The 27808-nt window shown below is 41.1% G+C and overlaps 1 protein-coding gene across 1 annotated transcript in view; it reads left to right on the forward strand.

The window, feature by feature from the left end:
* Positions 2907–27808, forward strand: part of KCNB2 (potassium voltage-gated channel subfamily B member 2) — a 177474-nt gene continuing 152572 nt past the window's right edge. Inside the window, exon 1 of the mRNA XM_021388104.1 lies at positions 2907–3587. Within this exon, the coding sequence (XP_021243779.1) occupies positions 3009–3587 (579 nt within the window). The 5' untranslated portion in view covers positions 2907–3008. The remainder of the gene's footprint in view (positions 3588–27808) is intronic.

A 27808-nucleotide genomic window follows, 5' to 3' on the forward strand; every position in this document is an offset into this window, starting at 1 on the left:
TGCTGTTTTACTCTGTATTGCTAATACTCAAGAAAATATATTAATAAGAAAAGAGAAGATATCTCTGAGATTCAAGAATGAATAAACAAGTGAAGCTCTGTAGAAATTGCCTGAAGACTTGACTGATTTCATGGAGAATGACAGAAGCTCTTTATGAATTTCTTAAATTCTTGTGTTTTGTTATGCAAGACATCCTTTAAGGGAGAAACAGAATTGTGCATTAAGGCCTGAAAACATTTTTTCATGAAAGGTTGTAACTACTTCTTCCATGGAGAAATATCCTCTTATAACTGCTTAGTGTTTATGTGATGATCTCTGTCAGAAGGCAGATAAATGCATGATGGACCACCAGGAGATTCTTAAGTGACAAGACCTTGTGAAGATCTGACTCCCTTCAACTGCTAGGGTGCATGAGAGCAGTTGCTATGTTTTGACACCGAGTGAACTTCATTTATGGGGCTAATTGATGCTGCCCCATAGCTTTTGGTGCTGTGGCAACAGGCCCCATGGTGCATGGTTCTTGGAGTGCAGGAAACCACCTGTGCTGCAGCTCCAAAGTCCCCCCACCTCCTACATCTTCTTGCATCTAAGGCAACGAGGAGGAGGGTAAAATCAGAGGAAAAAACAGAGCCTAAGGGGAAGAAAGGAAAAAACACAACAGAAAGGGATGCATATTATGTAATCCTACTGATGTCAGGGCTTTGGTTTTGATACAACATTTATCTTTGTAAGTGAACTTATCAGAGTATGTTTTTTATGAATGAAGGTAAATGTTACAGGCTTAAACTGTTATGTAAATAGGCAGAGAGGTGCACTGGGTAATCAAGAGATATTTGCATTGCAGTGCTGGAGGTAGGATGGCGAGAGGAAAAATCATTTGGCCGTTGTGTGTTTTAAGTAGGTTCAGCTTGACAGTGGAACTGCAAGCATGGTGGTGGATGAGGACTGTAATTTGGCTGATGCTGCAAGATTCCATTACTTGCTGCTAATTTAATTTTTTTAAAAAAAGAAAAAAAACATAGCAAATCTATTTAGCTCACTGGGACAGCCTGCTATCACTCTGTTTCTATTGCATCTAAGAATTTTGCTGTGTTTTAAATCAAGGTGGCTACTTTGATTTTTGAGTACAGAAATAGAAGGGGGGGGGGCTGTTATTCTTGAACTCAGTGAATTGAGCTGTAAATACATGCATTTTCTTGCTGCATTTCTGTGTTTTGGGCTGTTCCCAGTATGGGGGTTAACAAGACAGAGCATTATGTACTCAACAGAAAAAATATCTATAAATGTAAATATTACTCCAGTGGGCAACTTTCTAGGGAACTTTCCTTTTCCCTGATGTTTTTGAACTTGGAAGTCAGTTAATACTATATCTCTGTTAATATCACGTAGGACTGAGCCTTACTATTAATTTATCTGTTCATGGAGGATACCTGTTAAAGTTTATTTATAAGAAGACGTAGAAATCTTAACTAGGAACTTTGTCAACCCTTTCATAAGTATGTCAGATATCACATGGAAATAATTCTTTGATTTTTCCTGAGTACATTTGGAGGAGGATTATTCTGGATCCTCGCTGCTCTAGTGAGGATGTGATCTTTTGTGATCTTCTAATTTCCTTTCCGTTTTCCACCTTCCTTTCATGGTGAGTTTGTACCCATTGGTTCTTGTGCCATCACAGTCCTTTAATAGAAATAGTCCTTTTACCTTTCTGGTGTTTACTCCTGATGTATTTATAGGTAACAATTGCTCTTATCACAACTTTCATGCTTATTCTGCAAAGAGGATCAAATTATTGTTCACATCAAATACTTTTTTAAAGCTGCAATTATTGCACTTCAAAAGGAGGAGCAGCCTGTTGAACTGTTGAGTTGCAGAGAACGGGAGGAGGAGACATCAACTCATGGAAATTCCTAAGGACTACCTTCCTGCTTTGTAAGAGAAGCCTATCCAAGCACACTTAATATTGTTCCCTTTGGGCCATGACACCATTGCTAGGTTATTATTTAAGTACTGTGTCAGATAATCAACCCTAGTAGGAGTGGTGGGTGGGTTTCCTTCCTGTTTCTTACTGATATTCCAGATTTGGTGGTGAACAGCTGCACTTCAGAGTTCTTTGCAGCACTGTGCACAGTAAGTGTGGATGAACTTTCACATTACTAAAACTGAGATTACTGATTGCTGTCATGCAGTCATGTCCCTTTAGCAGCTTAACAGGTGGACAAGTGGGACAGAAAAGAGACTTTCTGATGAGCTATGAAACAGCATGCACAGTCCTTGCCTGTATAACCCGTATTACTGTTCAATTAGGTTCAGAAGAGTTAGGATTTTTTTGACCAAATAGGTCAGGAAATCAGGAGTGTCTGGAGATATAAAGTTTGACTTGTCAGGATGGCAATTTTTGACCATGAAATAATATGGTAAGTCAAGATTTGGAGGTTGGGAAGGGAGGCAGTTTCATTCAGTTTCAGAATGTATCTCCCAAATTTGATGTTTTCAGTAAAAAAGAAAGTAGTCCCCACTTCTTTTTTTTTCCTTATAGATATTCCTACAATCTTTCTGTTAGCCTACCTTACAAATTAATTGTTAAGTAGTCAGATTTAGCTGACGTGGCTGTATCAGAAACTGATAAAACAAGACAGATTCTCTGTACAAACTGTCACATTTGATTTTCACGAATGGAAGTTCCTGTTATTTGTTTTCCTTTGCTGAAACATAGTGCTCTTGCCCATACCAGTTGTTGTTCCAGGGGTTCCATATACTACCACAAAGGAGTCTCACTGTAGAAAGAGCAAATTACCATCATTATATTTTCATCTGCATATGAAAGTGTGGAAGGAGAGAGTGTGAGTGTGAGGGGAATGTATTCTGCATTGCAATATTCTAAATTTTTTGTCTTTTTCAGCTTCAGGAATGGGTCAGACTGTCTGAAGAGGACTCTATCCAAGCATTTGCCGTCTCCAAGCTCATTCTCCTAAAGACTCTGGCATTACAGCTGCACACTTTCCGCGATGGCTGAGAAGGCTCCACCAGGGATCAACAAAAAGTCTTCAAGGTCGACCCTTTCCCTCCCTCCAGAACCAGTGGAGATCATTAGGAGCAAAGCCTGCTCACGGAGAGTTAAAATAAATGTCGGTGGGATCAACCATGAAGTGCTGTGGAGAACTTTAGACAGACTTCCGAGGACACGATTAGGAAAGCTCAGAGACTGCAATACTCATGAATCTCTGCTGGAAGTATGTGACGACTATAATCTGAATGAAAATGAATATTTTTTTGATAGACACCCAGGGGCTTTCACTTCCATTTTGAATTTCTACAGGACAGGGAAACTACATATGATGGAAGAAATGTGTGCTCTTTCTTTTGGCCAGGAGCTTGATTACTGGGGGATTGATGAGATATATTTAGAGTCTTGCTGCCAGGCAAGATACCATCAAAAGAAAGAACAGATGAATGAGGAGCTGAGGAGAGAGGCGGAGACAATGCGAGAGAGAGAAGGGGAAGAGTTTGACAATACCTGCTGCCCAGAGAAGAGGAAGAAGCTCTGGGACTTGCTGGAGAAGCCCAACTCATCGGTGGCAGCAAAGGTAGGATAAATAGTATGTTCAGTGCGCAGACAGGAGAAAATTATGTCATCACTAACGTATCTGGCGTGCATGAGTCAATAACTTTCACTGAAGTATTTAGAGAAAAGAAGAATCTAAACATCTATGTACCATGAATTAAATACACCCAAATCTGTTCTAAAACCCACTGAAATCAGTAGAAGGATTCCTGCTGACTTCCGCTGATTTTAGGCAAATGCTGCATTTGTTGTATATAAACAGAAACATCTGTGCAATTGTTAATGGACTTCATATTAACTCTTTGATAAAAATGTGTCCGGAGATCACTAATTACTTTTTAGAAATGCATTTGGTTATGAGAAACTTGTTCTATTAAGCCCACATTTATCCACGACAGTGTTGACACCTGTTTTGTTACAGGCTTGTATAGATGTGATATCCCTGACTCAAAAAGGTGTGCTAGATGATAAGATAATCAAAGAGCAGCATCAGCAGCTGCTAGCTGTCATGGTTTTTCATCGGGGAAGGATTGCAATGTTTTCTCTTATATTATGTTTTTTAAATCAAGAATTAATGTATTAAAGCATATGTATATATACACACATATGTTTATATGCATGTATATTTGTGTATTCAAACACATATATATCATATGCACGTTACATGTATATATTCAGACAGGTGAGGAAACATTCTTGTGAAGCCCTGTTCCAGTACTGCTGTCTTTAAACAGACAAACTAGTGAAAGTGGCAAACAATGGAAAAGGTTCCCTTTGCAGGACTGTGTATGCACAGGGTGAGATTTTGGTGCTGCTATTTAGAAGAGAGATTGCCTTGCTTCTTAAGGAACTTCATTGTTCTCTTTGTGACATGAGGTACTGTTAAATGTGAGGAAAAGTGTGGAAGCTTGTCTCCAGTTTGAAAGACTCGAGACTAAAAATGTTCAGGATATTTGTGTTCGTGTTACGCTTGACTATGGCCTTGTTTTCTTACGTCATTAATTTGTTATTGGATGCAACTCCGTTGGACTAAGGTAAGCATTAAAATATGTTGGTGGAATGGACAAAAAACAGAGTCCTGACAAGGATATTTTCTTGCAATAGCAATTTCTTACTATTGAGATACAATACATAACATTTTTATTTTAGCTTTTCATCATGGACTGCATAACTGCTTAAGCAAGAACTGATTTTTTCAAAATGTCATTTATTCTGACAGAATATAAGGTTCATAACCAGAGTAAAAGCTAATAGGGGGAAAAAAGTGTGTATTCAGTATATTTAACAAAGTGAATACATTTTCTGCTCTGTAGATCCATATTCTGGGCCATATGTTCCTCTCCAGGAAAAGGAGCAGAGGGGAAGCAGATGGGCATAAGGTGTGCCAGGAAGGGTTCAAGGAGGCTGCATTGCACTCTGTGATCCCCTGGTACAAATTAGCCTCCATCAGCCCCCCAAGTGGTTCCTGACGCAGCTGCTGCACAGCCTGCAGGAGTCAGCGACCAGCTTCTCAGTCCCACACTGTTTAGAACGCTCCCGATGTGACCTGTAGCAGACCTCCCTCCCTCCCAGATGGCTGTAAGCATAAAACAAGAAGCAGCAGCATGGTGGTCATGGATCTGGCTTCTTCCTGGTGAGCAGGAGGCTGGGGCTGAGCTCCTGGTTAGGTCACAAGGCTGGAGGACATCACGCATCGTGCCTGAGGGGGGACATCCTCTACCGTGGCACAGGCACAGCTGCATCCTCACCATAAGTGCAGGCAGGATTTGGGGCAGGGGAAATGGAGTGTGTGTTTGTAGAGCCTATTCCCATTTCTTTTTTAACATAAAGAAGAAGGCTCAGGCCTTGAGACACTAGTTTAATTAGTGTTTTCCTAAGAATGTTTTAAGTTAGGAGTCAGCACAGCAAGATGGCATAGATGAATAGGGGAAAACTAAAATACTGATTGTTAGGTTCTTTGTCTATGATTAGCATTCAGTCACTCTTTGGCTTGGTAGATAAGTGCAGAAATACAGGACAATTAAACTTGCATGAGTGCTTGCCACTGACCCAGCTCTTCATGGATCACTATTCCCCATGGTGATTTTGCTTGAAAGCTGTTAGACCAATTGAGGTTTTAAGAAGATCCCCCTTTGGTCACTCAGGCCAAAGATTTGTCCTCAGGTTTTGCAAATGAAAGCAGCTGTTTCCTTTCTTTTCCCAAGATGATTAAATATGTGTTGTTTACCTTTTTATTTCCCTTTTCCCTCATCTGGTTTGAGTAATGTTAATGTTCTACTCTTCCTTGCTACAGGGAGTTTCACATTGTGCTTGTACACATGTTGCAATGGATAGCTGGCTTGCATTATTGCAATTGCCTTCTGTCTAAGTTAGTGCCATCTTGTGATTCCTGTGACTCTAGCGGCTGGAAGTCACCCTGTTATATGCACTCCATTTCTCTTTCTGGCAATTCTCAGTCTGTAAACACATATATGAGCCAAAATTATAGTCAGTTACACTCGTGACATCTGAAGGAAGGCTGTAGAAACTTGGCTGAATGACATGGTTACACAGCATAAAGGAGAGCAAAAGCTGTCACAGCACATTCAGACTTGTGGAACACAAGCAAACAAGCAGAGCTGCATGTAAAACAAGATATGCTGGAGTCAGTTGAATGTGCTCTGTCTGGAGCCATTGCAGGCTGTGTGAGGCCCTGGGCACAGTTCTTATCTCAAGTGTCTGGATAATGTCATTTTGAGATCTCTCATGTCTTGTTTCATGATGTGGTTAATTGCTAGTTTGTCCCAAAACAGGAGGCAGAACCATCTTCCTTCCTCTGTAGGGGCAAAAACAACCAGCCCCTGTCCTGTGAATCCTGTATTGAGCCATGAACCCAGGACCTCCACATCCAAGGGCTTCTCTCCACCAGTACTGCCAGCCCAACAGAGCAGCTAGGAGGTGTGCTAGGCATGGAGCAGTGTGTCTGGTTCAGGAGTGGGATTCTTCCTAGGAAGGGACAGAGGCTGGCATTTTTAAAGTGGAATGCTGGGAACCAAAGTAGGAAACATTACCATGGAGCCTAGAATTCAAAGATTTGATCCCTCTCTTACTTCTGGTGAAACAGATGAAAACATGGCAGTGTACATGTACTAGAGGTGCCTGGTCTGTCATTCAGGTACTGTGTGGCGCCTAAGTAGTTGACAGGAACAGATTATTTTTTAATCTCTTTCATGTAAAAGATTAGGAATGTGAGGTAAACACTCAAGTGTGGTTTGGGTATGTGGGTGTGCCATGCCACTTTGGATTCTGCTAAGATCTCTTCTGGGTCTGATCCAAAGCCTATTGAGTTAAGGAGGAGTCCCAGTTTGGAGTGGGTATCGTAGAGTAAAATCTGCCCCTTTAGACATCTGTGAAGGCTTGCCATTGACTTCACCTACAGCAAGGTGAGACACAGCAAGATCGGAGCATAGAAACAGATATTATTGTATGGCATCTATGACAATAAATGGGAAAGGATGGTAAGTATGTGTGGCAAGGAATGAAAGCTTTGGTTGGATAGTAAGAAAGGAGCATTATAGATCAAATTCTGTTGTGCAACACAGGTACATTTTACTACGTGAGTTTATTTTAGCAAGTGTGGGTTTGCACTTCATCTCAATCAACAGTTTACTCTAGATATGGCCATTCTCACATAGACCTCTCTCCAGCAAAGCCCTCTGTGAGTTGAGTAGAGGTTTTGTCTAGGAAAGGCAAGATTTGGCTCTATTTTCCTGCATTCTCATTCAAAAGCTTTTAAAGTTGGATTAAGACAGAGTTTTGTGAGAGTTTGGCATTCTTTCTCTCCAGAGTAGTGCTTGAGATTTTTGACCAGACATTTGATTATATTTTGTGTGTAACTAGTATTTTGTGAAAACTGAAGGAAGTTATTTTACCAACTTGTAGAACAGCAAAAGCAAAACGAAAACATATTTTGAGACATTACAGCAAAGAAGTCTGAAGTGGAATATACTCTCTCCCAAGAACAGTCCATGATACCTCCATTTTTCGTCACCAATGTCTTATGCACCATGGAGATTTTCTTTGGGAAGTTAGATACAAAGAACAACCCATAACTTTGTCTTTTAGTTGCAGTTACTAGACCTAAAAGAGCTTCCTTAGAGAAGTAGCAGCTCTGAACAATCTATCGGTAGTCTGAAAGTCTTCAAGAGACACCAAAATCAGTATTGATTTCAGTGGGTGTGAACAGGCTTCAGTTGGATTGCATGGGTGCATACAGTCCAGTACCCTGCTGAACTGGGATATTAAGGATGAACTCAGCTGAGTTGAGGCCTTTTCAGTGATGTGTGTATCATACCGTTCTGTTCAGCTTACTTAAGATCCAGAGAGCTTTACTTTGGAGCAACAGTGAATCAAGCAAACCCTTACATGCAGCATTTCTTTCAGAGTGTTAGTGCATGAGCTCCTTGTTCCATTCTTGTTTATAGAATTCAAGAGCTTGATTCTTTTCTCACATTTTTTTTATATCACTTGAAATAAATCCTAAATAAATATGGAATGTTTCAAGTGCAGATGAGCTACTATAAATATAGTGAGGTCAGAAATAAGTAGAATATCTGGGAGACATACAGAGCTTATTTCCGCCTACAGATATTTGAAACTGTCTCAATCATCTTTCACTATCAGTTGCATATGCCAGAGTATTTTAAATAGCTTGCAGTAGTATTATCGATAAATATCAGTATCATTTTCCTTTTTTCTGTGTTTCAGTATTTTGTATCACAGTTTGGCCCTTTGAATATAACTGGAGAGTAATTGCTTGGGATTGACTCTACAGGTCTTTCATGTGCAAGTAATTCTTTCTTAAAGCTCAGTATGAATATTAACTGATCAAATACAAAAGGTTGTATAAATAAGTTAAGTCATTAAAAAAATTACTAGTCAGTCACACTCTGTCCCTGATTTTCGCATAACCCCTGCTGATGTACATACACAGAAGGGTAAAATATTGGCCTTTGTACCTCTGCAGCATGGGGTTTACCTTCTTTAAAGTTATGTGAAACCTGTTGGGATTTAAAGTTCATTCTGTTTCTGTCAGTGCGTGGCTCATTTGTCCTTATTTTACAGTGTTGATTTTTTTTTATTTACTTATTTATTTATTTACTTTATATTGCAGACTGTAACAAGTATTCCTCCTTTGTGAAAAGCACAATAATTTATCAGCTAACTAGCAGATTGTGGACTGCAGAAGGTATAATTATCCTAAGCCTGACTGGAAATAGTGAGGAGTTTGTGTGCTGCATTTAGTAACTAACACTCTATGATTTTTTATTTTTTTTAAGTGAAAATAAGAAGAAGCATTAAGTAGAGGGGATTCAGGCCACTGACATTTATTTGGCTACCACATGCGTTATGGCACAGCTTGTCACACCGACTTGTTGAGAGTGGGCACTCCTAATACGTGTTTGGGACCTGATTCTTATTTTCCATGACTGTTTTACCTGTATTTCACACCGGCTCTTGTTCCTATTTAGACATTTTAGAGCAGCTTAAGAATGACCTTGGGATAACAGAGAATTAGCAGAGTCATTATGGGCCTTCAGAAGAGAGCCGAGTGTCACAGAAAACATTTGTGCATTCCTTTGCAGCTCCTTACAAATTAACTCCTAGTCCATCATGCTGAGTTCACTCAGGGGCAAACTCTAACTAATGGTACACTACTGGTCCTTTTGGGTTGATGGACAAATCAGAAATGCTCAATGGACCTCAGGAAAACTTCCAACCAGTTGGGTGAATTGCAAAGAGTTGCCACAAATGAGAAAAGAGTCTGTAAATGGCTGAATGTTTGCGCTGAGTATATAATACAGTGTTCAAAAGAAAGAAGTACATTTACTTATGTTTGCATCCTTTGTTAAGTTTTGTGAACAAAAGACTTTTCCTTCATATGCCCTTTTTTTGCCTTAGGTTAAAATGTTTTGTTTCATCCAGATTTTGTTCTGTTTCTCTCTATGACAGCTTATGTTTTATGTGCTTTCCAATGTATTTGAAGACCAAGGTTGAAGGTGGCAGAGTTAAGACTGTCACTTTTAAAGCGCCAGGAATGACTTTTGTACTACCTTATTTCCCACTGGTATTTGTATTGTATACCTTGTAGCATGGTAGCATTTGCTGAGGAGGAGTGGTATTTTCTAGCTGACGTGTAAGTTGAACTTCTGTTTGACCTCTGGTTTCGATTTATTTTATGGGGACCCTGTTACGAGCCTTTATCTGAATGTGCTAACAGGAATGTTACAGTTTGCTTTGTCACACCCAATACTTTAAAGACAAGCAGCTGCTGAAACTAAGCTGTGGTAAAGCACGGAGGATGGTCACTGGTAGTAAACATGCATCTCCACCTCACCATAATGTCTGGACAGGATGCTTATTACCTCTCTTTGCTTTTAAGGGGAAGTAATTTTTTGTGTCAAATGATAAAGTCAGTCAATGTGATGTGAGGCAAAGAGATTATATTTGATCCCAGTCATTCATATTTAATGACTAAAGTGTTTTAATATCTTGAAATATAAGTGAATATATTGTTTTTTCAGTAAGTATCATATCAAGCAACACAGTAGTCTGGCAGTAGTTAATTGATTTTATTTTAAGAGCTTGTGTATGCTTACTGCTGAATTGGTCATTAAAAGATTATTTACCTTCTTTACTTCCTCTGTGGAGTATCATGTAACTCATGATTCAGCATTTTTGGTCAGCCTAAGCATGATGGGAACAGAGCTACCATCTGATTCATCTTGCTGCAGAGGTGTTTAATTCCTCAGTTACATCAGGGTTCCCCCTGGCTGTGTGATCTGTGTGTTATGCTGAGAGGCCTTGCTGAAAAGTAGAACATATTAAAAACTGCTGTTAGATTAAAATGAGTAAAATGTCCTTTGGTCTGACCTGTTTATTATTGACATGTAATTCTCAGTAAATCAGATGCTTAAATTGTGGAAGCAATGCCAGGAGCAAAGACGTAGTGAGGTCATATTCAGATGGTCTACCACTGGCTTCACGCTCCAGAGAGTATCCCCAGTCATTGCATGAACAGAGGAAAAATGTCTTTCCTATTTGAATCTATGACAAAAAGGTTTCAGTGACTGTGGTTTCATTCATTGATGCATAGTGGAAAATTAAAGAGGGTTAATGATGAGTCCTGTTAAAGTGGGGAGGATCTGGTCAGAGATCATCTAAGCAAATTTAATACACAGAGATCCATGGGCCTTCATGGGATGCACCCATGAGTGCTGAGGGAGCTGGCAGAAGTGATTGCCAAACTCCTCTCTATCATCTTTGAAAGGTCATGGAGAAACAGAGAGGTGCCTGAAGGCTAGAGGAGAGCCACAGTTACTCCAGTCTTCAAAAAGGAGAGGAAGGAGTAGCTGGGAAACTACAATCCAGTCAGCCTCACCTCCGTCCCTGGGAGGGTGATGGAACAGTTTATTCTGGATGTCATCTCCAAGCAAGTGGAAGAGAAGGAGGTTATCAGGAGTAGTCAGCATGGATTCACCAAGGTAAAGTCATGTTTGGCCAATCTCTTAGCCTTCTGTGATGTCATGGTTGGCTGGGTAGCTGAAGGGAGAGCAGCGGATGTTTTCTACCTTGACTTCAGCAAGACTTTTTACACTGTTTCCCATAACATCCTTATAGGTAAGCTTAAGAAGTGTGGGATAGATGAGTGATCAGTGTGGTGGATTGAGAAGTGGTGGACTATCAGAGCTCAGAGAGTTGTGATCAGTGGCACAGAGTCTCGTTGGAGGCCTATAGCTAGTGGTTTTCTCCAGGGATCAGTACTAGCTCCAGTTTTGTTCAACATCTTCATCAGTGACATGGACGAAGGGATAGAATGCACCTTCAGCAAGTCTGCTGATGATGCAAAGCTGGGAGGAGTAGCTGACACACCAGAACAAGATCTGGACAGGCTGCAAAGGTGGGCAGAGAGGAACCTTATAGGTTCAATGAGGGCAAGTGCAGAGTCCCACACCTGGGGACGAATATCCACATGTATCAGTGCGGGTTAGGGTCTGACCTGCTGGAAGGAGCTCTGCAGAGAAGGACCTGGGTGTCCTGGTGGACAGGTTGGCCATGAGCCAGCAGTGTGCCCTTGTGGCCGAGAAGGCCAATGGTATTGGAGTGCGTTAAAAAGAGTGTGGCCAGCAGGTTGAGGGAGGTGATCCTCCCCCTCTACTCTGCCCTGGTGAGGCCACATCTGGAGTATTGTGTCCAGTTCTGGGCAAGAAAGAAAGGAATGTCAAGAAAGACGAGGAACTTCTAGAGAGTGTCCAGTGGAGGGCCACAAAGATGATGAGGGTCCTGGAGCATCTCCCTTATGTGGAAAGACTGAGAGATCTAATGGGCAGGAGTCAAGTGGATGGGACCAGACTCTTTTCAGTGGTGGCCAATGACAGAAGAAGGGGCAATGGGCAAAAGCTGGGACATAGGAAGTTACACACAAACATGAGGAAGAACTTCTTTACTTTGAGGGTTACGGAGCACTGGAACAGGCTGCCCAGAGAGGTTCTGAAGTTTCTGGAGATATTCAAAATCTGCCTGGACACTTTTTTCTGTGCAACCTACTGAATGGAACCTGCTCTACCAAGGAGATTGGGCTAGATGATCTCCAGAGATCATCTTCCAACCCCTATGATTCTGCAATTCTGTGAAAAAGGCGAGAATAATTGTATTAAAACTGGAGAAATCCATTATCCATATTTGAAAATAAGATCTAATTTGTAATATTTTGCAGAACAAAGTTTTAAAGTAATCACTGAATTTTAGACTCCTAGAATATCCTGAGTTGGAAGGAACCCATTAAGGATAATTGAGTCCATCTCCTGGGTTTACAGAGAACCACCTAAAAATCAGTGTATATGACTAAGAGCACTGTCCAGGTGCTTCTTTAACTCCAGCAAGCTTGGTGCCATGAACACTGACCTGAGGAGCCTATTCCAATGCCTGGCACCCTCTGGTGAAGAACATTTTCCTGATATCCAATCTGAACGTCCCCTGTCACAGCTTCATGCCATTCCCTCAGGTTCTCTTGATGGTCACCAGAGAGCAGAGATCACTGCTGCCGCTCCCTGTGAGGAGCTGTAGGCCACCATGAGACCTCCCCTCAGCTTCTTCTTCTCTGGGCTGAACGAACCAAGGGGCCTCAGCTGCTTCTCATGTCTTCTCCTCCGGACCTTTTGCCATCTTTGTAGCCCTAGAATGTGTCTGTATACCATTCACAGAATCACACAATAGTTCTTGCACAGAAATATGTGCTAGGATTTAGAATATACAATACTACGGTTAATTACTGGGAGGTACAATTTGCATGAGAACAGCCTATTCTATAAAGCATGCCCTTACCTGTAACAGATAGAAAGCATTATTTCAATTTACCCCATCCCCATTCTTAATTTAAGAGAGTAATTTAACAGACTTTTTTAACCACTTCTTATGTTCTGTTTCTGCTGCTTGTTACCCTAAACTGAGTCTAGTCCAAAATTAATATCTTTTAATATATGTATTGCAGTGGTTTTGGTTAGGGTGGTCATATTTTGTGCATTATGCCATGCCGCTGGCGAGCTGGCTTTTCAGCTGTGACATGTCACTTAAACTGTGTCACACCTGAGTGGACAGACCAGGCTGTTGTGCCTTTCACTTCACTGAGAAGCAGATCGTATGTCCTAAAAATGCTGTATTTCCGTTCCATATTTTCATAAGCCCCTGACATTGCATTGTCTTCTCACATGTAAGATATTTGGAACCAGCTAGATGTCAGGGAGACATATACTCATAAATTAAATGACATGAAGGTGATGTTATTTGAAGGATTATCCGGACCAAGTCTGTTGGAAGCAAAGGGCTGCACTTGCTGACTAGATAAACAAGCTCTGTCTTTCTTTTGTAAAGCTGAGAGCATAACAAATCTATAAGCTATCCTGCATACTGGCAATTCTCTGTGAATATCTAATTTTGCTCCAAGATGCAAAAGAACAAAGAACAGCTCCTAGGTGACCAGAAAGCCAAAGAGATTCCTGCGTGTTACATTTTTCTGGAAAACAAAAATAAAAACAACAACAATGAAAACTGACAGTGGTTATCATGGCATATGGCAGACTCATAAATCTTCTACTTGATGAAGATACGTGAGTATTTGATGCATAGCACTGAACCCCAAGTCCTTTGAGGGAATACTGAAAACAAGCATGTGTCACTGGCACAGCTGTTTCAAAGTGACTTTGAGATCCAAAAAGTATCCCCGTAGAGTCTTTTTATGAAGACCCCACAGTCTGCTCTTTACATGCATGGGTAATTCTCTCTTTGGGGAGGCATGCAATATAGCACCGTTTTTTCAGGTGAGATACGTACGTGTATTCCATTTAAGTTTATTTGATTTGTGGAACCCAGAAAAAAAGCCCTATGTCCCATTGACTGCACAGTATCTTGTCCTTGTGTACTTGTGTTCCACATGCTGAGACAGGTCTTCTACTGGTTTAGAGTAGCAATGGAAGAGAAAGTTGTCTATGAAAAGCACATTTAGGCACTGAAATGGTTAAGTCTAAATATAAACAAACTAGCTCTTATTTCCAAAATCTGTGTTAGAGGTTGCTAGAACTTTGAGTCATGCATTTCCTAAGTCTAAGTATATACAATGGTGACAAACAAATTTATTTTTTCTAACTCACAATATTGCACAATGATTAAATGTGTGAGATGATGGAGGCACGCAGGACAGTGGTTTTCTACTTACAAGCTGTCTGAATTGTATTTGCTAATTTTCAAGTCATCTTGTAGCTACTTGCTGTAAAAATTCATGCAGAATTGATTTTAAAACATAGAGGAAGGCAGGAACCAGAACATGGGATGCAAACATGAACCCTGAGGAAATGTTTATCTGGATGACTAGGTGAACTCTTGATGCCGGGCAAGTTTTGGCTGGTCTGTGAGGCTCAGATGCATTCCTCACTGAGAACAGTTTATGCCCGGTGCTTGTGGGAAATGGTATTGTATTCCACTAAGCTCTTGCCTAAAAACTGGCAGTTCACTGGACTAATAAAAAAAGCTTTCTAGGATTAGCTCAGCTTTTCTGTTCTAGTCACTAAAGGCAAGTTAAATAAAAGTCCAACAGGACTGAAGTTCTTCACACACACGAAAAAAAACCCAAACAATTTACTGAAGGAGATCTTTTTTTTCCAGGGGAGTAAGGAGCTCTGCTGCAGCATGTTGGAGCACACATGTTACCCAGGGGTCAAAGTTTGCACTCATTGGGTCCCTCCTTATGCAACCATGAAGGATAGAGACTGCTTTAGATAGCTCAAGTGTGGCACACACCTGAGATGTCCCAAAGGTGGCCAAGTTGTAGTGACAGCTATAGACATCACTTGGCCGCTTGCAGAAGACCCATTGGAAGGGATGACTACTGGCTTATCTGGTGACAGCCCAGCATGCCTTGATTTATGGTGTTGCTAAAGGTATTCTTAGTGGATTCCTAGGTAGTCACACTTTTCAAACTTCTTCCATCAGTCATGTTTCTGTCACGGACAGCAGGCGAATCAGGTTTTGTTTGCCAACTCACCTTCACATTGTTTATTTCCTGAGCACTGTAATCTCCTTCTGAATTGCTTGTGTTTGGCTTTTGGAGGAGCTTTTTTTCTGGAGAACAGTGGATTTTGCTAAATTAAAGTTCTTAAAGTAGGTCAGTTGCAGACTGCAAGAGATCCTCTCAGAAATGTTACAGGTTTGTTCTGAGAAGAACTGTGAACTCATTTCCATTTCTATTATCTTCACAAAACCTTTCTATTGCATTTATTACCTTTTTTTTTTTTTGTATAAATTATTTTGTGAACTTAAATTCCACTTAAACAAAAAAAAAAACTGTTTCAGAAAAATCTTAGTCTGCATATGTATGCAAACACGTTTTGTCAGATTATAGCATAGGAAAACTTGGCCAGTGCCCCTGAATTCTGCCCAAACACTGCCATTGACTTCAAAGACCTTTAGATGTAGATATAAAAAGAGTACACAGGTATATGGCCAGTCCTGTGTGACTGGCCTGCAGCTTCTTTTATAATTCAAGAAGAGCAACAAGTGATTTAGACATTCCTTAGTACTCAGACTATTTCACAGTTAGGGTTGTACGTGTTCTGTACTTAGGAGCCCTTTGGGCTGGTGTGGTAGAGTGTAACTGTAAAAATGGCAAGCAGTTGCAATTTTGTGGCTAGAATTATAACTGCCCACTTCCGAATCTCATGATATGGGTCAAAATTTTGTGTTGTTTTACAGTCTGTTACATGATTGCAGCTGTTTGAAGTGCTGCTGGCTTTGTTCGGCTGTGCTGACCTCAGGACTGTAGAGTGGCACCAGATCCATGAAGGAGATGGTTCCTCTGGACATAAGTTGTGAGGCTGAAGGTCCTGTGGATGAACTTGATGAGTACCTTGTGTGTTGAGAAGAATGTGAATGCTTCCGAAAATAGGATAAGAAATCTAGATTGGTGTTCTTTTATTTTAAGAAACGATATGAGAAGGCTTGAAGAAGAAAAAAAGAATGATGTGTGGTTTCATGCTAGAGTGAAGTTCATTATGAAAGACAGAATCTGAGAAAAATACCAGTTATTTTTGACAAGAAATAGAATGAGAAATCCCTGCATTTCTACTGTTTATTCTTTCAAAGGTCAATAAATGATCTGGGAAACAGAGATGAACAGAGCTTACTAATCATTTTAGAAGGCATACAAGTTAAATCCCGTGAGCTGAATGCTAAGTAATAGGTTTACTTTGTGTGTTGAAGATGTTTTTTTAAGATGACTTTAAAAAAAGAAAGTGGATTTGTTAAAATAGTAAAACAAGGGAAAAGAATCTAAATTGATTTATAAGGCCACTGCAGTGGTCAGATAGGAAATTGCAGTGAGGTCAGTGTAAACACTTGCACTTGGTCAGTTCATAGCTGCAGCAGTTAGGGGATAGTTTAGATGCAGTTTTGGTAAGGAGGACCACTGACCTCTTAACTGGACGTTAGGACATCTTAGTAACTGTTCAGAATTGAAATATTTTCACCAGAAATATTTCCACTCCACCTACTGTGGTAGTGGATGTGTGTCCTGCTCCAGTTTTAGCCCTTTGCATGGAGTTGCTTGATTGCATTTTCATGAATATCAGCCAGACATTAAAATGAAGATGTGAAGTTCTGACAAAACAGTAAATTGCATGGGGATTGGAGGAAGAATGTATCTTGCATGGAAAACAATTTACTTAGCTAAATAAAAACATCCAGAAACAGGTTTCAAACAGCCCAGAGTCTGCTCCAGTGTGATCTTGGTCAAGTCACCTATGCTTGTTATGGTTCAATTTGGCCATTTCTAAGTGGGAAAATTCAGCCAAAGACATACAGATATGACTAATTCCTTAATTGCTAGTCACATTTTATTTTTTTTATGGTAAGTGTTGTATTTTGGAAGTGTTTGTGCTAGCCATCTCTTAACCCTCAGGTCAATCTTTACACACACTTCAGTGAACCTGATGTGTTCAGGATTTCAGGCAGCGATATTCTTTGCCCAGCGATGAGATGTACATGGATTTCATTGTAAGCTACATCCAAAAATTAACCCAACACACTGCAGTAATAGTGAAATGGTGAATAATTCCTCTTAGTTTTTCAGAACCTTTTTCGGTCTATTCAGGTATAATCAACGCAGCTTGATGCAAACATATATGCATACTTTTGGATGAAATAAGTATGTTTAAGACTTTAACTAGAATGGATAATTGGAGGTGAGAGGTCCTGGACTGAAGAGTGTTCTGTGTGATGAGTGTGCTATAGAGGAGGGTTAGATGCACTCCTTAGGAAGTCTTCTCAGTGTTTGTTAACACCAGCAGGGACTGAATAGCGTGACAACTCTAACCACAATATTATGTCACTGACGTTAGTAATGTCTGTGCGGAGGATATTTCTCTTTTATTTCTGAAAGCAAATGAATTTCCTTTGAAGAGAGCTGATGTGTCTGACTCACAGGTTTCCTTTCCTCTTAGGCTGATTTCTGCCATTATTTGAAAATAAAATTTTTAGTTTATGGGGTATGAAATTGAAAACATAAGCCTAATGTTAGAAGTATCCATTATTGCACTGAATCCCTGCTAATGTGTCTGATATTTACTTTCCAGCGATACTCCATTCACATTAATTTAAGTTCATCATTTATAGCTCCAGCATCATCTGTTTCCTTCCTGATTTCATTTAGAGACCAAAACCTAGCTTTAGCTGGGGCTCGCTTCCAGAAAGGAGGCTATGTTTGATGGAAGAGCAGCCAGCAGAGCACTGTTGCCCACTGCGTGGAGGTGTCCTCTATCCTTCCCTGCTTCCCTCCCTCTGGGCTGCCCCGGGCACTGTGCAGGCACAGCTGCCTTCTGCTTGTGCGATCAGGCTGAAAGTTGGCGAGCACACTGCAGGAGAGCCCACCTCCATCACTGCATGCAGGAGGCAGCACTGGAATTCTCTTTCATGCCTTTTCCTCTTCCCTTTTTAACTGGGAAGATGGGAAGAAAACCTAAGAAATCTCTGAGTCTTTGCCCAAATTCTAGTTATGTAGACTGGGGTGCTGTCCATCAAGAGCCGGAATGACTTTAACTATTGTTTTATAACTTCTCTAAGGTGGAGCCTCCCCTGCAGAGGGATGTTCCATCAGTCTGCTGAGGTGCCCGTAGCAGGAAAGCCAATACCCACTGGCTCTGGTGGACATTGCCGTGACAGAATCCAGTGCTTAAGCAAAAAAGAAAATACATCTTTCAGTGAATGAAGAAGCTTGATATATTTATACAGTGATGTCAAACACTTCATCATTCGTTGTTTGGTGAGTTGTCAAAGATAAGGTAGATTTCCTAGGCTTAAGAGTGCTATTTTGAAACATGGTTGTTAAAGGAGATTTACAGTACTCTGAAAAAAATGGAGTGAGATAATTGATCAAAAAGAAGAAGTAAAACACAGAGCTGGGTTGTCTCTGAAGAGCAAAGGCAGCTTTTCTTCTCTTTCTACGCATAGTCTGTGGTAGCCATTATGTCACTGAATATTGTTTCATTTGCACAACAGCTTATAATATCCAAATGAGTTCTCTGACCATAAAAAGCCCTCCAGGCCAACATCCTGAGCAATGCAGAGAGCCTCAGCTCAGCCTCTGTGCATCAGAAAGACACCGCATGCACTGGGGGCTGAGCACGAGGTCTTCCTTTGGAGGCAGCCAAGCCACAGCCATGTTGGGAGCGAGCTGCCGTGGAGATGAAGCAGGGAATCTGAGTTGGCCATGCCAAAGAGAGACCCGTATCTGCAGCAAGATGCTTGTGGCTGAAGTAACACACGTCATCTGGACAGCTATGCTTGTGTCCTTTTTGGTAACTCAGTTTCTGAGCTATAGGGCTGACATATAGGGATTTCATATGGTTAGTATCCAAGGAAAATGCAATAGGCAGCCTAAGTGATTGGATATTTTCCCCAAGGTAGAAGAAGTTGGCAGAAAAGAAGACCATATACAAGGTAGGGAGTAAGATAAAAGTAATGACCATCTAAGTATGCTTTAGTCCTAACATACTAATACATACATACATTACACCTAAAAGTGATTACTCAATTCTTAAAAATCCCTAGCTAGATATCTTGCATAGCTTTTTAGTTCTGTTGTCAGGCCTTTTAATCAAAAAATAGAGGTAGTTTCCATATGATTTCATAGAAAGGTTCTCCACTTTGCTGTCTTTTAATTCCTAGCACAAGCATTCCAGCCTATTGACATCTATCTAATGAGAGAGGAGGTCTGACAGCTAACAGGCTTGTGAGTAACCTTACTCCTTCTGTAAAAGCAAAGCAGTGTTTTATCCACGTTGTGTAGCACAGGATTTTAAACTAAACAGGAGACAACTGTTCCCTCATGTTTGCTGACAGCTCATGTATTTGTGTTAGGCATGGGCACATCAAAGTTACAGTGCATAGAGAGGTGCTTTGCAGCTGTGCTGGGTCATCTAAGTACGTCATTGCTCCGGCCCAAACCAAGGTGCCCCAGTGAGGCACATATATTGTGCTTGAGAAAAATTTTGCATGGTCTTTTGAGCTCTTTTGTGGTTTAAATCACTCCCTGTAAAGATCTTGTGTCACATGCTCACCTCTGTGGAAAAAAAGGTGTCTATTAAAGAAAGCATCAACATTTTAGAGCACTTAGGAATAAAGTTAATGAGCCTTCCTCGCAAATCAAATGTGGACAAGTAAAGTTACGCTCTCATCTGTCCCTTATGCCATTGCTTTCATATGGAGTGCCTTGAAATACTGAGAGAATTAAGATTTACAGCAGTTTGACCGAACAGAGAAGTACAAAATGTACAGAAGTGGAACTGAGGTACATTACCATTACTTTAAGGTCATACAGCAAGTCCATGCCAAAGCAGGGAGCTGAATCCAAATATGTCATATCCTACACAGCCCCCAACATCTAGACCATTTTTTTCTTTTCTTTGGAAAGCTGGTCTTACATAATTTAGCCTTAAGATAGGCAGAGCTTGTCCTCCTGTATTGTTGCTAATTAAATAATGGTCTCATTTGAAAATGTTGGCAGAGATTATCAGTCTTACGAGAGTCCTGGACTCAGATGTATTAGTTCTATTCATTTTAATGGGAAACAAAATATTTTAACCATTACGTTGTGAGTCTATCTGTGTAATGGTGTACATGCTGGTTTATCCTACAGTCTTTTGACATGTTTAGTTTACAGCTATTTTTTAAAAAGAAAATTTATGGATTACAGTATGCTTATGGTATTTACCTGCAGCTTATCAGAGTAACCATTTGCTTTTGATCAGATTTCTACAGTGTAGCTTGAAAAGTGGATTAATATTTAATTTAAAGTCAATTAAAAAGACTCGGTAGGTGGGGAAAGGAAAGGAATGCTAAGAGCAGAGATGTAAGATGAGAAGGTCTTCGGATACATCCCGATTTTCCTTTAGATTCTTACCCATTGCCGTTGATTTATAATTCTCTTCTGGTCTCTTAACTTGAAAATTCCTTATGTTCAATTAGCAGAATGAAGCATCTCAGAGAGGCTGCAACCTGCATACTCCTCCGGTGCTCTTTGGGCAACCTGACCCACCTGTGACACAGCTCCATGCCATTCCCTTAGGTCCTGTCACTGTCACCAGAGAGCAGAGCTCAGCGCTGTCCCTCACTCCCCTCTGAGCTCCTCCCTCCTTTGCAGAAGGACCGCAGCCTTTAGGAGTGTCTGACATTGGTCTGACCTCCATCATGGCCATTTGAGCAGCTTTCATGCAGACAGGGATTTTAGTGGCGCCCAGTCTGAGTTTTGTGGTTGTGTGTGGGGATCTTGGCACTGCTTTCCTAAAGGAGAGTCAGAGCTTGTCATAATATCTCTCAGAATGTCACGGACTTGTATTTTAAGTGTGAGATTAGACAGTAATGTAAGAATTTCCAGCTTGACTGTCTCTCTGTTGCTTTCTAGCCACTGTACCCATAATGTAATAGCAATGCACCCATAAAGTAGCCATAGTATTAAGGTATGACTGCCTGATACTACCTATTTGCAAGTTATAAAAACAGATGTGTGTAACAAAGCTGAAGCTGTGGCATTCTCACCCTGAGGAGGGAGGGAAAGTAGTAAGATTATGTCAGACTTCTTGCTTCCCCTGCTCATAGATGTTTCCAGGAATGCTTCCTCTCACCTGAGGTTCCAAGTGCCCAATTAAGGTATTATTGTCACAACTACCCATCAGAAAGGCCCAGAGCTGCCAGCTTTTCCTTTCTCAGGCAAACAGATCATTATAATAAAATATAAGCCCTACAGGGGCTATATAGCCAACTAGTTTTGTGAGTGAAAATATGACCTGCTGTTAAGAGAAGAAGCTTCCAAGGTATGGACAAGATCTGAGATGCATTTGCTGCATTGCTGAGAATGTTTTTACTATTCAACAGACATCTGTGAATTGAGAAGATGCTGAAGCAATTTAATATTTTCTATAGAGGCTGATGCACCTTCTGTGCACACAGAAAGCAAGTCTTGTGCAATGTCAGGTCAAGATGCAGGGTTATAAAATAACAAAAGCAAATCTGCCAAGCAGTGAGCTTGTGAGGTTGAATTTTTTTATTACAATTATTATTTTTCAAAATTTGTAATGTTGAAATGGAATGCTAGGTAAGAACTCCTAAGCTAATTCCATCTGGCCTGTTCCAGGACCAGCAGATGAATTGCTGCAGTTTGGGTGCTACCCTCATATTTATTCACCTCAGTGAGAGGCAGGGCTTATTAATTTGCGTGCAGGGGTGCAGTAAGGCAGCTGCAGTGTTGCTGTGTGTTGTGAAGCAACCAGTACACCTAGTAGTTCTTGGGTGGTTTCAGCAGCAGGCTCCATTGGATTTGATGTATTTCTTTCAACCCTTTGGTCACCGTCTTTTGAAAGGGAATAACCAGTGTGTGCTATGTTTGAGCAAGGTAAGAGTTAAAGCTATTGCATATTTAGGTAAGACAACAATATTGACATTTACAATAGCAAGTAACTCATCAGACCTATCTGCAGCTGCTGTCTGAATGGGTCACTTGCTTCCTTTTGACTGATCAGTATCTTCATTACAGGAGCATTACAGTAGCAAGCAGAGAATCACTGCATACCATCCTCCTTACAGGATGAGTGTGTGGTGAGCAGGAAGGAGGTAAACACGAGAGTGCGTGCAACACATGTAGCTAAGCAGCACATGGTGGCAGAGATACAATTAGACTGGTCTTCTGGACGCTCTGCAAAGCCTGATGTTTTCTCAGATAATATATATGTATCTTCTGTGAATTGAGTTGACTGTTTCTCTTTGCCTGTACGAGTTTCTCATTCTTGAATAAAAGCTAAATGTTTTCTGAAACTTATAAAAAAAAGAAGGGGAAATGTTTTGTGGCTCAGAAAAAGGTGGAGCTGGGCATGTCCACAAAGAGAAGCTATGCAGTAGGCAACCTTGGATAGAGTCTTCACGTAACATTGCATTTATTTATTTATTTATATCACAAACAGCTGTACTGAAGATAATTAAATTTAAGGAAGTAACAAAAAAGAGCATTGGCAAAGCTGTTATTAAGTCCGGTATGTACAAACAGACTCACCCATGTATGTGAAAGTGCTGTGCAAATTATATAACTCTAAACATATAAGGCATATGAAGTGAAATGTCTGATTTTCCTTAAGGATGTTAGGCAGATTAGTTTCAGAGAGTTGATGCGAGGAAACTCATCAACCTGTAATATCAGACTATGAAGTATATATGAATGGCAGATTAAGACCCATCATAGGAAGAGAGCTCCTGTACATTAGCAGTGAAGAGCTCACTATATCAGGATGAACACAGAATCACAGATACAGAATGAGAACCTACAGCTGTATGACACACCACTTGCAAAAACTGAAGGTAATCCAGGAGGTTGCAAAGGAAAAGAAAAAAAGCATATGCTACATCATGGCACAAAGAACAGATGTTTAAAACTCCTAAATGAGCCCTTCAACATGTAAGCACAGAAAAACTATTCGTAATGAGCACATTGTTTGGAAATTCATCACCATTTTAATATTGAAAATAAAAAGTAACCAGTATATAAATAATTAATTTCATCATGAAGATTCAACAAAGCTGAGGAAATATGGTGGAGTCAACTTTAAAGGAGCATATACAGTGGGAAAAAGAAAATAAAGACATGGTGCAATTACATAAGCAATTATAAGAACAAATAGTCCTACAACCTGGAATGGTAGAACAGCTAATCAGAGGTTTTTGTTTCAAATAAATGAGCCTTCAGAAAGTGGAACTCATGTCCAAGCAAGGAAAATAGAGAACATAAACACAAGCATAGATCCCTTGAATGCTATTGCGTACAGGGAGAAGGGTTTCACCTCCAGCTCTGGAAGTCCTCAGTCCCAAGTTTTGTATTTGGTTGCACATACAGAGAAAAATCTCACAGAACCACAGTGTAGCTGCAGTTGGCAGGCACCCCTGGGTCCATCTGGCCCACCGCCTGCTCCAGCAGGGACACCCAGGGCAGGGTGCCCAGGCCCTTGTCCAGGCGGTTTCTGGAAATCTCTTAAGGAGAAGACTCCACAACCTCTCCAGGCAACCTGTGCAGTACTCGGTCACCTGCACAACACAGAAGTGCTTCTGGTGTTCAGAAGAGCCTCTCGTGTTCCAGTTTGTGCCCATTGCTTCTTGTCCTGTCACTGGGCACCGCTGAACAGGGCCTGGCTCCATCCCTCCCCTAAGCTCTTCTCTTTTACTTTTCCCCTGTCATTGGGCATTTCAGATGTGTGGTAGAGAGCTACATGAATCTTTGCTCTGACACAGCATGGTCATTCTTGTGCATGTTCTTATGGGAATGCTTATCAACCTCTTACATGTCCTTCCGCCTCGGTCTGCTAGGAGTTTTCTGACTGAGAGGGCATTGTGCAGCACATTTGAGATATTTCAAGGTCTAATGGCCTATGAGCTGAATTTTATGTTTGTTTACTTGTTTCGGGTTAACAGTGCTATTTTGGCTGCTCACTTTGTTTGTTGAATCCCTGTCCTTGTACTGTTCTTGCCCAAACAGTTGATCAAACAAAGCGCAACTACAGGGACTTTCTGTCAGTCCCCGATCTGAAGGAGAAGCAGTTACTCCGCGCAGCTTCCAGATGAAGTTAATTAGCAGAAACATGGTTATAAAAAGACACCCAAGGGAAATGTCAGGAGAAATGTGCCGCCCCCCCAAATCACAGTAGCTGGGCTTATTTGGAGGCCGGTGATAAAGCACAGCTGGGGCCCTTTCCTAACAATGTGGAAGACAATGCTGCTTTTCTCCCTGACAGCTGGTTAGCATCTTTGCTACATCATTGGATCTACACAAGAAACCATTGCTTTTTCTTGCCTAAGCCAGGTTTTGATCTTTTGAGGATGCTGTGTTTCCTTTTTTTTGTGCCTTGAAAGCATTTTGCTACTAGGCTTTCCCAGGGTCATAAAATATTTGCATTGGGAAATACAGGAGAATGTTTTTCTTTTGAATGCTAATGTGAATAATTGACAAATAGCAAAGAAATGAGCCGTCATTAATCATAACACTCCTTGTGGAAAGCAAATGTTGAGCGGGTGAATGTTAGGGAGTGTCTTTTATTGGATCTGCTTTCAGGAAAGGCTGATGTGAAAGTCTTCCCCCTCATATCATGCTCCTTGTGTCCTACGGATGCTGATTTCATTAGGGGTTAGCTAAAAACCAACATTCATTTGGAAGGCAATTACCCCTCTGCTTGCATCCCTGCAGTTCCTCAGACAGATGCATGACAATAAAAGATGACAGCCATAGAGAATGAGTTCAAGACTAGAGAAAATATTAGTCCAGCGGTTTCCTCCCTCACTCTTAGTACCAGGATGCAAAGCCCACACTTTTCAATACCCTCTCATCAGTGAAATTTATATTTTTTGTATTGGGCTTAGAATAAATTCTGTAAGTACAAATATGTCAGTACTTGAAATACCATGAGTGAAGCTTGTGTTTTCTGCATCTTGACTTTTGTGTTTAAAATTTTCTTTCTTGACAACAATTTCATAAAAAAATTCCACTCCAACATTACAGAGCTACTGAAATATGGCTATTGCTGTAGGACTTCATTATATACGCAGCTAGTGAAGCACAGTGTGTGATCAGGAAATCTGCTGAAGAGAAATAATCTCTCAATTGTTTGTCCTTCAGAATCAAACATCGTCAGAGCACATTTTAGTTGCTGTGTAGAGATTTCTAGAGGGGTTATTGGGGAATATTCATTACCTGGCAGACTTAAGTATTTCAGTGCGATGAAATACAACAGAAATTGAGGTATCAAACAGAAAAGAATAGGCTTTTTTCTATATCTTAAGGCATTTAAGAAATGTCACTTGACATAATATGCAGTGGTTTGGTTTCTCAAACAATAGGAAATAAGGCGTGAGGGAAAATGACATGTCGTCTGGCTCTTTAGGCTAACAACTCCAGCAAATAGAAGGGGACTCAAAAGAACATTTCAAGTGTGAACATGTCACATGATAGGAAGTAATCCCATTCAGCAGTGCTTTACATTGGCACAATGCCTAGAGGCACTGTACAAAGCCAAAAGGCCTTATTTTGGTTGACAAAAGAGCTGTCAGAGGCATGAAAGGTTTCCTACCAGGAGCCCAGAAGCAAATGAGGGGGTTCAGCCTCTGTCATACTGCAGTGCTGTGGGGTGGGTGCCCTGACCAGCAGCCCCACAGCCCCTTGCCGGTGGCCCCACAGCCCCTGCCCTGCTCTGACACCAGCCCTATGTTCCTACCAGGTCTGACTCTTGACACTGACACAGAAAGATTGGGTGTAGGCCATGTGTGCACACATCACTCTATGCTCGTATAGACTTCTACAGCACTGGACTGCCTAGAGGTCTGAGCACCATGACAGCAGGGCCATTAGACAATATTTGTGGAAGTTCTTCACAGAGGGTGTGGTGAGGTGCTGGAACAGGCTGCCCAGAGAGGCTGTGGATGCCCCATTCCTGGAGGTGTTCAAGACCAGGTTGGATGAGGCCCTGGGCAACCTGGTCTAGTACCAGATCTGGAGGATGGTGGCCCTGCCTGTGGCAGGGGGGTTGGAACTTGTTGATCCTTGGGGTCCCTTCCAACCCAAGCCATTCTGTGATTCCATGATTCATTGTACTAATTGCTCCATTTGTGTCTGTGTCATGACCTCTCCTTTTTTTTTTAGGTTTGAAGGGCCTTATCCTACATTCGATAGCTAGAAAAATATCCTAGAAAACTGTCTTGTAGTAAGACTCTTTATACTTCTTTCGTTATGGTATCTCCAGTGTTTGTTTTTGGAAAGATTTGGAGTGCTGTCTTTTTATACATATGTGTATAAAAGTCTGTGCTTGTGTGTATAAATATGTATATATACAGCTATAATCCTTGTCAGCAGTTTTCAGCCCTTATCTTATGGAGAGAAAAAGAAAACGTAAGCTGTTCCTTAAGAAATGTTTTTTACATAAACCCCAGCGTGTCCTGTTTTGTAATGTTCTTCTTCAAGTGCTCTATAGCTGGAGGTTACTCTGGACTGAACTATTGTTACTGCGGCTTCTTCCGAAATAGCAGCCCATGGAAGGAGAGTTTCTTTCAAGGTTTGTTCTTAGTTAAAAATTGTAGAGTGGAAGAAGTAAGGGTGAACCATTTAAACTGGCCCCAACATGTTTTACATTAATTGACTTTTACTCAGGTGTCTAAATCTTGTTCTCACCTTTGATTTTGAGATGCTACGTTTCTTTTTGAAAATGTTTACTTAGCTGGATTACTTTGCAACATCAGTGAAGAAAAATCTGCAGCAGCTGGAGCTCAGCCCTCCTGTCAGCAGGATTCCTCTTGCAGGAAGCTGAGCTGGCTCCCCAGCCCTACAAAGGGAACTGCTGCAGGAGGGCTGAGGGTTCACCTCGTCTTCAGCACTCAAACAAGCTGCATAAGTCAGGAGTCTGGTTGTCTCCAGGGATATCCCATAGCCATGGAAATAGGAGCTCACCGGGGCTGAGCACAGTCTTGGGCATCAAGCCCTCATCTGCCAACTGCGAAAGGAGCTCAAGGCCCAGGCAGGTGTCTTGGCTCAGCAGTATAGACCTAGTGTGGCATGGGTAAGGATTTTAGGATCTGCCAAGCTGTCTTCCGGTGCTGCAGCACCAAATGCAGCTCCCAGAAGCTTAACAAAAGCAGAGCTGGCTTTAACAGAGGTGAGAGAAAGGGAGAACAACGCAGGTTTTGGTTCCTACTCCACATTAACTGTGCTCAGGAGACCACTCAGTTTTCTTGTCCTGTGAGGCAGCAGTGTCAGCTGCCCACATCGCTTCTCCCATCCTCCTCTACTTGGATGGAAGCTGCAGCTTTTCCAAAATACCAAGAGGAAAGAGCTGGATTTGGCAAAAAGCATCCCCAGTGCATCCTCATATGCATGAGTGTTCTGGATCCTCTGTAAAACCAGTGACATTTTACTCTGGTCCTTTTTCCAGTTCTAGGTTTGCATCAGGAGTATAATATCCAAGCAATCTGTCCTGAGATTTACTGTTAAGAAATGAATTTTTCCTACCTAGAAATAGCTAGTAGAGTGTTTGTAAAGATCAAAGCATGGTCTGGCACTGGAAGTGAAGAAAATAAATAGTATTTTTCTTGAATCAGTTATTACTCAAAAGTTACACCGCACGTACACCATTCAAGCATCAA

The sequence above is a fragment of the Numida meleagris genome, chromosome 2 (genome assembly GCF_002078875.1).
Source record: "Numida meleagris isolate 19003 breed g44 Domestic line chromosome 2, NumMel1.0, whole genome shotgun sequence".
Lineage (NCBI taxonomy): Eukaryota > Metazoa > Chordata > Aves > Galliformes > Numididae > Numida > Numida meleagris.